Here is a 14652-nt window from a genome sequence, read left to right as displayed (position 1 = left end):
CAATCTGTCAGGTTAAACTCCAAATTTTACAGATGTTCCCTGAATGCCTCACGAACAGGCATCGAGCTCGATCCCGGTTTACAGCTCCTATCACCAGGGGCCTCACTGAGGGAGAATTCACTGTGTAGTGTCTTTATGAGAGGGTTAAAGGAGTTTATAGTTGTCATTGCAAAATGTGCCAGTGTGAGGGGGGCATCAGTTGGGGCGCCACTTGCCCCCAGGGGCCCCAAGCATTTGCCTGGTTTGCCTCTCATGACAGTGCAGATGCAGATCCACAACACCAACAACCTTCTTTCTAGGACTGATTTTTTTTTTTTTTTTTTTTGACTGGTCTATATTCTGAATCCTGTTTCATTTTTTCCTTATTACCGTATTTTCTTTAAATAATAAAACAACAAAACAATATAAAATGTTATATAAACTTTTACTTTTGCTTTACTAGACAAACCTCAAGGCCATGACTCTGGATGACCAGTGTGTATCTGCTTTTACTAAATTTAAATCATGTGTTACAGAGTGTAGAGTCATAACTTGTGAACTATAGATTACAATAAAGGAGTTGAACTTGATAATATTGATTATCAATGTCCCAGCTGTCAGTCGGTAGCTGCTCATCTCCATCTCCTGTTTAGCCATGAAGCCAATCTTCATATAATTGTTTCACATTCCATTTATCTGAACATTTCTGTCATTATTTATGACAACATCCAGTATTTGACATATTTGTACTCATCAATTACTCCACATCCAGTCTCTATAGAGTCTTCCCTCTGTCAGCCAGGGTTTGTAATGCAGAGTCTTACCTGCTTTTCAGGCCGAAGCATTTTCATACCACCCATCAAGATGTAATTGAACCAGTACGAGTACGTGTATGTGTGGGTGTGTGTCCGTCCACAGCAGCTCTGCCCCTGAGAGAGAAGTGGTGGTGGTGGGCGGGGGGCTGTGAGGTGGAGGTGGTGGGGTGCTGCTGCTGCTGTGGGGGAATGTGAGGAATGTGAGAGCAGACTTCTTGGAGTCGACAAGGTCACAACCCAAACAGTAGCAACACTCACCAGTCCAGACAGACATTATCAATACACCGCTCTGAGGCCGGAGGGAGAGCAGGCTGTTATCAGTGTTTTCAGTTTGTCTTCTGTTAGTGGTGGAAGGAAAGAGAAAGAGGAGGAGGAGGAGGAGGAGGAGGAGGAAGCTGTACACAGTTTAGAACCGTGTTTCAATACTCGTCTTTTAAATCTGTCCTTCCACAGAACCATGGATTATTTTCCCCAAAACAAATATAAAGCCAGCCCCAAATCCACAGAGCATCGTCCACCCTTCACTACTGTGATACATGCACAAATCACAGGCATAAAAACTCACCTTTAATCATTGTGATCATGATCATTTTTTTAGTCCTCTGGCTTCTGTAGAACAGCCCGGTCTGTGTTCGATCCTGGATTCATCACATCTTTTCCGTTTGGTTTTTCCATGTTTGTATTTCAACTTTCAATTTTACACATTTATTAGCTGCTTGGTTTGGTACAGAAGAGTATTAGGGCTGGTGTGGGGGAAAAGGTGAGTTCTTTTTTCCTATTATCTGGAGTGATTACCTTTTTTCTCAGAATTCTGACTTTTTTTTTTTTTTTAATTCGAGACTGTCTCTGGAGTTCAACAACAACAAAATCTCAGAATTCTGATATCACAGTTTTCAATGTTATATCATCATAATCAGTATCAATATAACAACAGAAGGGCTTTTGGTTAATTAAATGCTTAATATAAACTACCAAACAGTTCCTCTGTATTAGAAATGCCATGCACATGTAAATACTTAAAGTATCAAAGAAATACAAAAAGATGCCCCCTGTGACTATTATATATTGTAGGACTTCATTCCAGAGGATGATCAGGGCCGTTGTATAGGGGAGAAAGGTGATGATAATTCTAGGGGCCCAGCGCCCAGTAGGGCCCACAAAAAACCCTGGTAGTCTAATCTTTGTATGACTGAATTATTCTGCATAAGACCCTGACTAATACTCATAGTAATGCTGCATTAGCATCAAAACAAAGTAGGCTAAATAAAAATGATAATACATACATAGTCTAAGAAAAAAAGTGGAAAAGTCAGGGGCCCACTTTAGTATTCTTTCAGGGGCCCCAGAATTCCTAGTAACTGCCCTGAGGATGATAGGCGATAATAACAAAAGGTGATATATGGCAACATCAGTACAGTATACGTGATATATTACAGCTGTGAGATTACATAAAGGTTACACATAAACTAATGTAAATCTACTGATCCCTCCCACTATTATGATAAATGTCTTTACAAAGACAAAAATGGTCACTCAGTCCCAGATTCTCAGAAATCAGGAGTGGGTAAGGAGAAGGCTGCAGAGCCCCCAGACTCATAATTGATCCCTGCTTCTCCCACTAAGTGCGCCCCCCACCCACCTCCACCAACAACATCCTAAGCCTCTAAATTAATCAGGTAACATGAGTAGCTAATGTATCCCAAACATCCTCCGCTTTAACAACAACTTGCCTCTCACTTCTCCTTCCCTAAATCTGTTTCCACTCGGGCCCCATCCCTAATTGTCATCAGTGCTACAATTTCCTCCTGCAGACAAACCCCTCCTTTGTGTCTCCCGTTCCTGCGTCCAGATTGAGACGACTCAAGCCAAGTGCTTTCTACAACAAGCAGTAAGACCATCAAACACCAGCCTGTCCCTGGGGGGCCTCAAAAGCTCCAGAGCTACAAAGCTGCTGCAATCACATTCACCAACACTGGGGATTTCTGCATGAGGCACAAATACATGTGACTGTGATGGGACATGAAGGCTTTCTGCTCTGTGCTCCTGTCAGGATGAGTGAGTGACCACATCATGTCATGATGGAGGTGAGGAAGCTGGGGCTGGTGAAGAGTCTTCCTCTGATACACTCTCTTCTAGTGTGTATTGCTATGACCCTGCACCTCCACAGCATCCTGCTCCTCCAGGCTTCAGATCCAGGGTCAGGTCCACCAGATCACATCCAGGCAGCTCTCCAGCTTCTCTTCCCACTACCGCCACAGTCTAGCCCACTGTTTTTCAACCTTGGGGTCGGGACCCCACATAGGGTCGCCTGAAATCCAAATGGGGTTGCCTGAAATGTCTAGTAATTGGGGGAAAAAAACGGATAAAAATATATTTTTTAAACTAATTATTTTTCTTTTTAAAATTATGATTAAAAACACCATACACAATCTTAAACAACTATACTTTCACTTTCTCGAATATAAATCAAGTCTAAATAAAATGCAGCACATAAAAAACATGATTGATGGCCGCAATCGCGTGACTGCACATGATCGTTGCCAGAAATTTGTGATGTGAAAATGGGGTCACAAGCCAAAAAAGGTTGGGAACCACTGGTACTAACCACAGTACTGAACAACAGCATGATGCAAGTAAAAAAAAACACAAAAAAACACCCCACCTTCCACCCCAGAAAATGAGCTTTGACACTCAGGTTGCACACTTAAAGGAAAAGCAAGACTTGGAGTGTGTAGATATTTTATTCATCCGTTAAATATTTTAATCCAAGCTGTGAACAACTGAAAATATTTTCTACTGCAAAGAAGGAACAAATACAGGAAGTAACCTAAAGGCCACAGTGTGTTTACCCATAATATGATGCATCTGTCCCAGCTGTGTCACTGCCTGTGTGACAGAAGCACTTGCATAGATATCCTGAAGTCAACCTCTTGGTATCAAATGTCATTTCAACATAGTGATATATACATATACTATAAATATATAGATATGTGTGTGCGTGAGTGTGTGCGTATACAACACAGCGCTTCATAGAGAGCTGGGAAATTAAAGGGAGAAGATCCTGGTATTAGTCATGTTTTTTTTTTGTATTTTCATTCACCAGATGTTATCACAACTATAGTGACAGAAGAATCAGATGTTAACACCCAGGCTGACAAACACTCGGTTGTCTTTAAGGCAATCAGCTGACAGTGTGTCTGGCAGCGCCCACTCTTGACTACAGATTGGCTGTTTTGGAAAACATGCACTTTTTTCTCGTGACAGATTTTACATCAGAGTATTTGGTCTGTGTCTGAGGCCTGAGCACCTTCCTTCCTTTTGCTACGTTATCACCTCACTCTGTTTTTTTTTTAACTTTGTGAATCAAAACCACAGGACTCCTAACTATTTTAAGCGTGTGAACCCTCGGACTCTCGCTCCACGGTCGTCGGTCTGGTCTGGTTCTCACGTCTGTCTTTCAGAGCTCCGTCTTCCCATCGCTGGCCGAGCTGCTGGCGGCTCCGCCCTCAGCTCCAGAGGAGGAGGAGGAGGAGGAGGAGGAGGCCGTGTCTTTGGACTGGAAACCCAGCGAGGCTGAGTTAATGCAGTAGCGCTTGCCTGTTGGTTTTGGTCCGTCATCAAACAGGTGTCCCAGATGAGCTCCACACTGCAACACAACAGGAGACACACAGGTGACATGCTGGTTGCAGTTTGTAATCTACAGTAACAGGAAAGTGGCTAATGCTCTATCCATCGTACCTGACTGCAGGTCGTCTCCACTCTGTGCATCCCATAGGAGAAGTCATCTGTCAAAGTTACAGACTCCTCCTTCACCAGGTCAAAGAAGGACGGCCAACCTGAGCACAGGACGGACAGCGACGACTCAACACAGAGCAAAATTACTGGATTCCATCTGAACTTTCACCTCATGCTTCTTTTGTTCACAGGAAACAACATTCAACACACACTACAGTACAGATACAGTTTTATATTCATTCTAGCTGAAACTGCGATTCTTTGCCCGAACCTGAGCCAAAATTTGCTGCCATAGGTCGGACTCAGTCCGGTCTCAGACAGAATGAGGTTTTTTTTTAATTTTATTTAAGTAATGTTTGAGCTGTTGCCATCAACCCGTTAACTAATGAAAAAAAATGTGAATTGTGCGGTTTACAAATTTATAAATAGAAGTTGCTGTTTTGCTCTCACATTCTCTAATACACCTTATAATACTGTCACTCGTGCAATCAGTCCAACTCCACAGCTGCACTTCTGCACTCAGTCAGTTGGTGTCGATTTTTTGTTGTTGTTGTTTTTTTTAATGTTGGTTTCGGGCCGGGTTTGGCACCAAAAAAGCTGCCATTGTTCCAGACTAGGTTCAGGCTCGGACAGATTTTTAAAGCCCAATCAAAGCTTTATCTCTAGCTGCAATTTTATGTTTAAATTTCAACAAGTGGATGAACTGCCATTAAAATCTGTACAGATATTCATGATGCCCAAATTCTCTTCACAAATGTGTTTGATTCAGCTCCACCCACAGGTGTGTCTCATCAAGACACTGATTACACATGATTACTGCACAGGTGTGTCTCAGCCTGGTCACAGTTAAAGGACACTCGAAAATCTCTAGTTTTACATTAAAAAAAAGCAAACATCTATTAGGTAATTAACTGTGTGACTTGGCAACAGAGATATATAGTTTGGTAACACTTTATAATAAGTACACACTATTAAGCATTAGTTAAGCATTAATAAATACTGAATTTTTCATTTATAATGCATGCATACTCATTAGTATGTAGTTTATAAACACAGTTGGTGCTTATCAATGATGAGTTAAACATTTTAACTGTGTTTATAAATTACATTCTAATGAGTTTTCATGTGTTATAAATGATGAATTCAGTATTTAATGCTTAACTAATGCTTAATAATGTGTACTTATTATAAAGTGTTACCCATTGTTTTTTTCTGGATCTCTGTGTGTGTATATTAAATGTAATGAAAACAGGAATATATAAAAGTGAATGTGAACTCATCCTCATCACTAAGGAGCAACAGGTCCCACACACAGTGGTGATGCTATATGAAGCTGAGTTTGTGGCTGTCAGATAGAGAAGCAGCACCCTCTGCTGACTGACTGTTTTCTTATCTAGGGCCTGTAACTGGTCCATGAGCACCTCACAACACACACAGACAGTTTATGGCGTATCCTAAATTACAGTCTAACACTGTCACAACAAACTGGCTACAAAGTCTGAATAACTGCTCTCAGCAACGCCAACAATGTGCATGTTCTCTGGTTTACAGAGTGAAAGCACCAACAGATCCAATGGAGGTTTCAGGACCTTCCTCAAAACATACATTTCAGTCACAGCAGATTGAGTCATTCTATAGCTGTGATGTCTGTAGCTTTAACATGACATAGACATGGAGTCAGAAACAATGTGAAACCGTTACTGAAAAAGAGAGGGAGTGTATAGTACAAGTGAAGCATCCTCCTACTGTGAAGATGTGACACAAACAAAAAGAGAAAGTGCTTTGTCCTCCGATGAGAGGCGTTGCAGTGATTCAACTTACCTGATCCTGATTCAAATTTAGTGTTGGAGCTATAAAAGGAAACAAATGTGTCAGTTTGGTTCTGTTAATGATGTGGATTTCATACTTTTAAAAACAACAGTGCAGCTCTTACCTGAACAGCACAGACCCGCACACAACACAAGTGTAGCTCCCGTCATCTTTATGATCTGCGAACTCGCCGGTGAACGCACTGTGGAGAACAGCTCCGTCAGAAAATGATGGAAATGTGACTGACATGAAAGCTTATTATAGTCAGAAGGAGGCTGCAGTGGAGCGTCTCACCCCTCAGTTCCTCTTTCCTGGGTCACATGGTACTGCTTGGGTGTGAGGCGCTTCTTCAGCTCCTCCTGGGAGAAGCTCACCGGCCATGTCTTCTTTGTCCTTCGTGCTCCTGAATGGGGGGAGGCAGGGAGGAGAAAAAAATACTAACTATACAGGAAGAAAGAGGAGTCGCCATCACACTACCCCCTGATGTCCAGCTACTCTTCTAATGTCTGTAACACAAAATATAAACAGAAGCAGGTGAACCAAAAACTCCTGGCTCTAACTTCTTTTCTCTGTTCAGATCAGTGTGACTCGTCTCTGCTTCATGCTTCAGGGTAACTGACTAAACAAACGCTCATTTCATTAAATAATAACCCACGAGCGATTAACCCTCTCAAGTGTGAATGTATTGAACAGAAACACAAAACACAAACTGCAAACCAAAGCCAAGCAGTGAATCATTAAACTGTTGCGTTAGTCATTTCAGCTGCGTGACAACAACGTGTGACTACGGCTACAGACTCAACAGACGCTGACATGGACCGTTTTAACGCTACAATGTGGATGTGTTGACCGCTGCATTGAGCACTGCATTGTTTTGTATGTGACGCAGGTTTCTGCCAACTACAGAGTGTACACTAATGCTACTGCTCTGTGTTTGTGCGTTTAGTCTCTTCAATATCTAACCAGCGAGTCAGGTGTTTGTTTTGCACTATTTTAAATCTGAGGGGAGTGAACACACATACACACACACACACACACACACACAAATGTCAGTTTAGGTTAAAAACAATGGTCCCAGTCATTTCTGTGCTCAGATTTAGAGCTTGGTATGATTTACAAATCCTGAAGCCACTTTGTCCTCCTGAGTTTTGGCGCAGATACAACCAGTTATACGCAGGGACCTGTTCCAAGACGCAGGTTTACTGTGGTTTTCACTTTTACTGTTTTTATATCACTCAGAATTAGACTCAAAAACAAAAGATTACCCTACGTGTTAATATATTTTATATCCAAGGAGTATCTGTGATTGATGGCTGATGGATTAGCCAAAACAAACTGATAAGGTTAGTCAGTTTAGATGTCAGTCGTGTGTCTCTGACATATTTTTAGGAGATTAGGTGAAGTCAAATTGATGTTAACATGGACCTGATCTTTCTAGTTTTAAAATTAGTTAATTTTTCAAATGTATCTTGGTTAAAGTCTGAAAGTTTAACTTCTTTGAAATAAGAAAAATAATGTAAACTTTGCATATGTGGACTGTTTTGAATGCAGGCTAAACTACTATTCATTGTGAGATGTATTTTTCAAGAACTTCTGGGAAAAAATACAATAGCTTGGGTGGTTATCTGTAAAATGTAAGTAATATGTTGTATATAGAAACATACATACATTTGTCTGGACTTTGCCTAGATAAAGGGCACATACTGTATATATGAAAGATTTCAAACGCCTAAATAATGGTCTAAAATACAAATTTGTATTTAATACTTGTGTTATATGCATTTGTGTTAATGTACGGATCTAGTCAAGAACACAATGTTAAAAATAACTAAAATGATTTAGCCTTTTGCCGTTAACATTGGAATGAATTGTTTTTCATGCTGCATTAAAATCACAACACACAAGGAATTGGTGTAGTTCATGTCAGTGTTGTCCAGTAGAGAGCAGCAAAGACCTGCCAACACTAAATGCAAAGCAGTGTCATTAGTTTGCATGCAGAGGTGAAGAGGTGCAGGTGTGTTTTTTTGTTTTTGAGATGGAGAAGCACCTTCCATGCTACACCCAATCGGTATTAGACCTTAAAGGTAATCAGGCAATATCTGATCAAAGATAAAGGCAACAGGATTAAGAATCTCACCAAGCAATGACAAGTAGAACTGCAGTGCCTGTGAGTTTTAGATCCTCACTGCTAACAATACAAATCAATAGGGTTCTTCCAATAATCAAACCCTGTTCAGGTTTGGTCCAATTTGGGATCAGTGAAGCATCGCTCAGTGCTGAACACTGATTGCTGTTCCAAATCAAAGCACGAGAAAAAAAAAAAGAAGTGAAAGCAGCTCACGTCATTCTGACCACACGCAGACTGGGACAGTAAAGACATGCTGACACACCAGCCAGGTGTTAAGGCTTTAGAGAGGCAGAGCACAGCAGGCACACAGCACCCAGTCAGTGGACCTGAGGGAAGACTGCAGGACCTCAGAGTTACAGGCTGACTCTTGGTTATTAGATGCAGCAGATTGAAGCCCGACATGGCTGCTGGACAGAGGTGCTCCACCCACCACTAGAAACAAACACCCCTCAGAAGGGATACACCAAGGACTGGGCTGGATGAAGGGGAGTAGATAGAGGGAGAGATATGACAACACATGACAACACTGCTTTGTAAGTGAACCGCATTAGAGACAAGATGAGGAGTAATTGGTCGTCGGGATCTGTTTGGAAAGGTTCTGGTTAACAGGCGCGTGGGACATGGACACACACCTAGAAGAACAAAACATACACAGCATACAGAAGTGGAGCCGATGATGTATGAAAACAAACAATGTCATGAAATAGTCAGAAATCATCATTTAAAACTGAAAGAAAACGTTCAGGGAGGAAACCAGGAAACATCATCAAATACTTGAATGTTGAACCCTGCTTCATCAATTTACCATTTGTTTACACAATAGAATGGAATTACAGTATCTAACATCATATTTCCCAGACTAGTTTTTTTCTAATGGTAAAAAATAATCAACTACAATTCAAAGAAAAATAGAAAAGAACCAAAAACAACGGATATTACTAAATATTAATAATAATTATTAATAGGATTAAAGATGTGGAAATTGTGCCAGTTGTGCAACTTACACTTTTTTTTTTTAATGTATGCATGTGATTCTTCTTCAACACAGGGGGGAAGGAAAAATACATTTAAAGAATTACACTCTGCACCTGATTTATCATTTCACACTAACTGACACAACTGCAAATTAAAATAATAATAATCAGGGGGGGGAAACAAGTGTTAAATGTGCAGCAGCTCAGCAGACAAACACACACAAAAGAGACTGTAGAGAGCAACAGAGATATTATACGGTTAATTGACCAAAGCTCACCACTCACACCACAACACAGGACAAAAGAGCAGTTTTTCTGGCTCCCACAGTTAGCTCATGACTTTACTAATTGACAGAAGCTCCAGTGTGATCATGTGATTAAGGCACCGGGTAATCAGGTTAGGTAATTTAGGTTTATGCACAATTCTTTTCTTTTTTCCCCCTAACAGTTTAAAGAAATTTGTTGATAAATCCTTTAATTCTATGGACATAAATCTTAGCAAAAGTAACTGACCCTGAACCAGTACTCCAGACTCAGCAGCAGAAAACTTTCATTTCTTGATCCTGTCACTTTTCAGATGTGTGCAGTGTGCATCAAGTCTTATTGAGCAGCACAATATGCTAATTGCAATGAACTGCAGCAGAACTCATTTACAGCTAAAGGGGAAAATTGTGGTGACAACATTCATGGCCCTAACAGCAATTTTGACAGATCTAAAACAATGGTGAAAGATCATATCAGTCTAATTATTGTTGATACAATTAACTATCACTGTATATTAGAGCACAATGACTTCTAGTTTCTTCTGCCTGGCCTGAAGCACACACCCAGTGCACTATTCCTCCCACATCAAACTCTAGGTGGTAGCACTCTCCAGGCATCTGCCCAAAACAGTCCATTAGCCTGTCTGAGAGTGAAACATGATTCATCGTGATTCATCAAAAAGCACAGAGTCAAGCAGCAGGGAGTCTGCTGTTGTGCACAGTGATCTGAGGTTTGGACATGGACACAGTGACAAACCTCACTAACAGTGATTCTGCCTAGAGGCAATTTTAAACTTTGTAGTGATTGTTGCCACAGAATACAGTGGCTAGTGACACATTAAAGGTCCCATATTGTATAAAGGTACATTTCCAGGTTTTCATGTCTTGATTATAAATCAGGTCTAGATTCTGTATCAATACTGTGAAAGTATCAAAGCCTCAGTCCACAGAGAAATCCAGAAACTGAGTTAATAAATCCAGCCGACAAAGCTTCTGTAACTTTGTGATGTCACAACAAAGCAGTAACTACTCTCAGCCACGCCCCAAGCCCTTTCCACCCAGACCTAACATCTAACCTTGCAGGATTTGGTCTCTCTGCAGTGTTTACCTGCAATCTGCTCAATATCTATTGCATCACTCAGAAAACAGCTAGTCAGAAGTGATGCCCAGAGCCTCCTCTTTTCTGATTGGCTGGCTGGCTAGACCTCAAGAGAGAAGCCTGTGAGAGGAGATTGTTTTTGGTTCTTAAAACCACAAATACATCTTCTTATGGATCAAGACAAAAAAACAGTACAAGTGTTGGAAATGTTGATCGATATAGCTTCTACAAAGCTAATGCTATGCAATAGATGGGCATCACAGTAGATGGATTAAAACATTGTTTTAACACTGTTCTTTTAATGTGCACTAATCACAGCTAGACATGTGAACGCTAAAGCTAACAGGTTACTCTACCTAGAAGAGCGACGCGCGGCGCAGGACGGCAGACAGAGCTGCTCACAGCAAGACGCACAGCCACGAAGACGCCACGTCTGAGGAGGACATCCATGAGACTAACAGTCAGACTGAAGAGAGAGAGACAGAGAAGGCGAGAGAGAGAAAAGCAGAGAGAGAGAGAAAGCTGCCCATTTCTGTAGATAAATATTTAATTACCTTGTTAAACATAACCTCTCTATATAGTTAATCTCTATAGATGAACACAGTAAAAGGCACCTGAGAGAATTTTCCCATAATAGAAACTCATATTCAAAGCCAGACAGAGAGAGTGCAAGAGGAAACTCTCACTCTGAGCTGCTCTGTGATAAAAAGCTCTGGCCTTATATGGCAGTGATTCCAGCAGTGTTTTGGGCAGTGTGTGAATTTCATCCTGCAGGAAAACAATTTTCTACCACAGTATAAACGGAGGCTCCACAAAGTATTCAGGCCCTTTCACTACGATACACTTAACTGGGCTGTAGATTTCATTTCAAATAGATAAAAATGTCATTTTTGCACATCAGTACTTTTGTTAAAGACATTTAGACATTCAATACAATTGGAAACTAATAATAGCGCATCTACAAATCAAAAAGCAGTCACATAGCTGAGCTAGCCTCAAAATGGGGAGACACCAAAGTCTGACTGATCAGAGTCTTTGTGTAGCTAGCAGGCAGCTAATGCTGCTTTGTTGGTTTGCTGTTTGTGCAATGTCTGTGCGAGAGGAAATAACTGGTCTGTGGTCTGCAATATTAAATACAGTCCCACTGTGAGCTGGTTTAAATGCCCAGCCGGCCTCTCATGTGGGCCGACTACTGCCCAGTTATGACAAATACCACAGAAAACAACAGGCAATGGTCAGCCACAGACACCGTGAGTTTTATGTGTCTCATTCACAAACCTACTCTTGATTTCTCCATAAAAACTGTGATAATGCCCCAAACCCACTCAAAACTTCTTCTTCTTTTTTTAAAACTCGATTTAATTCTGATAAGCATTTGAAGTTACAGTGCTGTTGTTTTCTGTGTGGTTTTCCTTTTGCATTTTCCACCTCACATAACATTTCCAAAAGCTTTTCAATTATTTAAAACCATTCTGTGTTTTTACCCTCTCTCTATTTTAGTTAGGGATTAGCCTACTTAATAAGCAAGCAGTAAAGATTTAACATTATAACAAGCCTCAATAATCTGAATAATGAATGTTATTGACATCTATGGTAAGGGAAGATGCTCACCACCAATATTTGAACTCTGTGGCACTCTGTGGCAGCCAAACAAGGCCATAGGTACAAAAATAAATAAATAAATAAATAAATAAGCTATCGATTACAGTGCTAAATTACAGGTGTGTCAAACACTTTGTTTCACCTGAACCATATGCACCTTAAACAAAGACTTGGAAAGCTATATCCCTCTGCAGAGACAGGGATAATTACTATTATGTGCATAATTCAAGAAGCAGCTCATTTACACAATGCTTTTAGTGCTGAGCTGAGCTGCAGTGACAGACATCACCACTAGATGTCAGCTCATGTAGAAATACCTCACAATGAGCTTCACCATTACGTTGCAACTTCACGCGAATAATAATTAATAGTTACTTCTCGATGTGACGCAGCATTAATTACACTGTAAACCATGAAACATTGCGAGTTTCACTTACTGAACTCTCGCGTTAGTTTAGTTTAATAAACTTAAACCCCACTCCACCAGCCAGTGCGTTGTTGTGTGTTGTTATCATCTCAGACCTCAGACAGGGAGCTCCAAACAGTCCTGTCCTGGGTCAGCTGACGATGCTCAGCGTAGAGAAATGTCCAAACAACCGTACATTGTACAACATTGCGTTATGTAACGTGGTGGCACAGTCCGCCATGTCTAATATGAGCTTTCCACGGCACGAGCCTAAAAATAACAATAAGTGAGTCTTTGTGTTGCGTCGCTGTTTCTACTTATGAAGTTTATGTAGTTATTCCAAATGTCGTTTAGTTGAATGTTTTGACATGTTATATCCCTCCTAAACTACAGTATACTCTTTAGACATACCCCCGTCATCACTGTAACTGCCCCCGTGTCACCGTTAAAAGCTAACTGTGCCCTTCAACTACACAAACACAAACACACAAGACGGAGACATACCGGAGGGGAGCAGCAGCAGCAGCAGCACGACGCCGACGGTGAGGTGCAGGGTTCCCGGTGGTAATATGGCGGTGTCACGTCGACTCATGAGCTTCACCTGGAGCACAGACACACGGTAAAGGTAGCAGGCAGCAGCACACGGAGCTAAGTAACACAACAACAACGGTCTGGTCTGCACCGCCGAGAGCAACAGGCTGCAGCCCAGTGTGTGTCTGTGTCTGTGCGCGGCTAGAATGACAGGGGGACCTGCTGCTGTCCTGTCCCGCACATCTCCAAATATGGCCAGGACCCCACTCAGCTTCCGTTTTGCTCATACATAGACGCCTCGTCACATCGTAATGCAATAGAATTCAACCAATCAGCTAAAGTCGTCGTTTCATTGAAGTTGTAAACATTGACTTTCTTCAAACCGAGCATGGATGAGAAGGCAGGAAACAGCTCAGACTGATGAAGGTGACTAAATTATATTTAGGAGAACACAGAGCAGGTGTACATGGTCATAGTGCACTCAGATACTCTTTTTTTTATTGAGAGTTAATAGATTTTTTTTTTAAACTGTAGTAAACAGAATTATAAGCAATATGATTAAGCAGTTTTAACAGTTGACACAATTTGGTCTGTGATAATCAACCACCATGAGTACTACAGTGTAATGATTTGACTTACATTGTGCAGGTTGCTGAAAGCTTAAATGTTTTTAAAAGTGTAAAAACTGGATTTGTTTTATGTTTGGAATTATGTAACTGAGGGAGGTATTGCGAGCTTTAACACCAATTGAATATTTAAGGATTAAAATGTAAAAAACTGAAACAGTCTCAACATAAAAACTAAACAAGCCTATCTATTTTTTTGTATGTGTGCAAATGATAGTAAACCACAACAAACAAAATGTAAAAACTCCTAATAAATCTTTAATTTGAGCTGTTTGTACAATTGACAAATTACATTAAAACATCTATTTATTTTTTAAATGTCTAGTATATTACACCTCCCCCCTCTGGCTAGCAGGTTAGGGATACTGGTCAATCCAAACATACAATGCAATGGAAATAAAGCTGCATATAATGGTACATACTACACTTATATCAATGTACAGTGTTTACATAAAATACATCAGGAGGAAAAGGATGCATCCATGAGGATGGATTCAAAAGGTGGAGCACAAGCCCGGAGAGGTGCCGTCACATCTAAACCAACATTTACATTCAGCCTCATGTACAGTCAGTGTGAGGTGAGACGCTGCAGGTGCACCGTTCTGCTGGAGTACAAAAATAGATTACAGTGATGCACTAACAACTGGCTTATTTCTTAAAGTGTTCACTTTATTTTTGTTGTTTT

At 40.8% G+C, this 14652-nt stretch overlaps 1 protein-coding gene across 5 annotated transcripts; it reads right to left on the bottom strand.

Annotated features, from left to right (window-relative positions):
* Nucleotides 1-3524: 3524 nt before the first annotated feature.
* Nucleotides 3525-13535, bottom strand: msrb3 (methionine sulfoxide reductase B3). Of its 5 annotated transcripts, XM_083999772.1 has the most exons (8): nt 13315-13419; nt 11159-11268; nt 8793-8941; nt 6633-6741; nt 6463-6540; nt 6351-6379; nt 4533-4630; nt 3525-4440 (listed from the first exon to the last, which is right to left on the bottom strand). In XM_083999772.1, the coding sequence occupies exons 3-8, from the start codon at nt 8866-8868 to the stop codon at nt 4252-4254; spliced, it is 579 nt and encodes a 192-aa protein (XP_083855898.1). In that variant the 5' UTR covers nt 8869-8941; nt 11159-11268; nt 13315-13419; the 3' UTR covers nt 3525-4251. The 5 variants fall into 5 exon arrangements, with proteins under 5 accessions (XP_083855898.1, XP_083855896.1, XP_083855899.1 ...); XM_083999770.1 differs by lacking the exon at nt 8793-8941 and having other exon boundaries at nt 13315-13535; XM_083999773.1 differs by lacking the exon at nt 11159-11268 and having other exon boundaries at nt 13315-13535.
* Between the last annotated feature and the right edge of the window lie 1117 nt (nt 13536-14652).

The sequence above is a fragment of the Trachurus trachurus genome (assembly GCF_905171665.1).
Source record: "Trachurus trachurus genome assembly, chromosome: 23".
Taxonomy (NCBI): domain Eukaryota; kingdom Metazoa; phylum Chordata; class Actinopteri; order Carangiformes; family Carangidae; genus Trachurus; species Trachurus trachurus.
Note: the sequence above shows the minus strand (reverse complement) of the source record. Positions and strands in the feature narration are given on the sequence as shown.

Bases quoted from the DNA above. Each gene is read 5' to 3' on its own strand.
- msrb3 (XM_083999770.1), bottom strand. From the start codon at position 11,252: ATGGATGTCCTCCTCAGACGTGGCGTCTTCGTGGCTGTGCGTCTTGCT. The intron at 6,541-6,632 runs GTGAGACGCTCC...TGTTCTCCACAG, and splicing joins CAGGAAAGAGGAACTGAGGG to TGCGTTCACCGGCGAGTTCG. The intron at 4,631-6,350 runs GTAAGTTGAATC...TCCTGTGCTCAG, and splicing joins TAAATTTGAATCAGGATCAG to GTTGGCCGTCCTTCTTTGAC.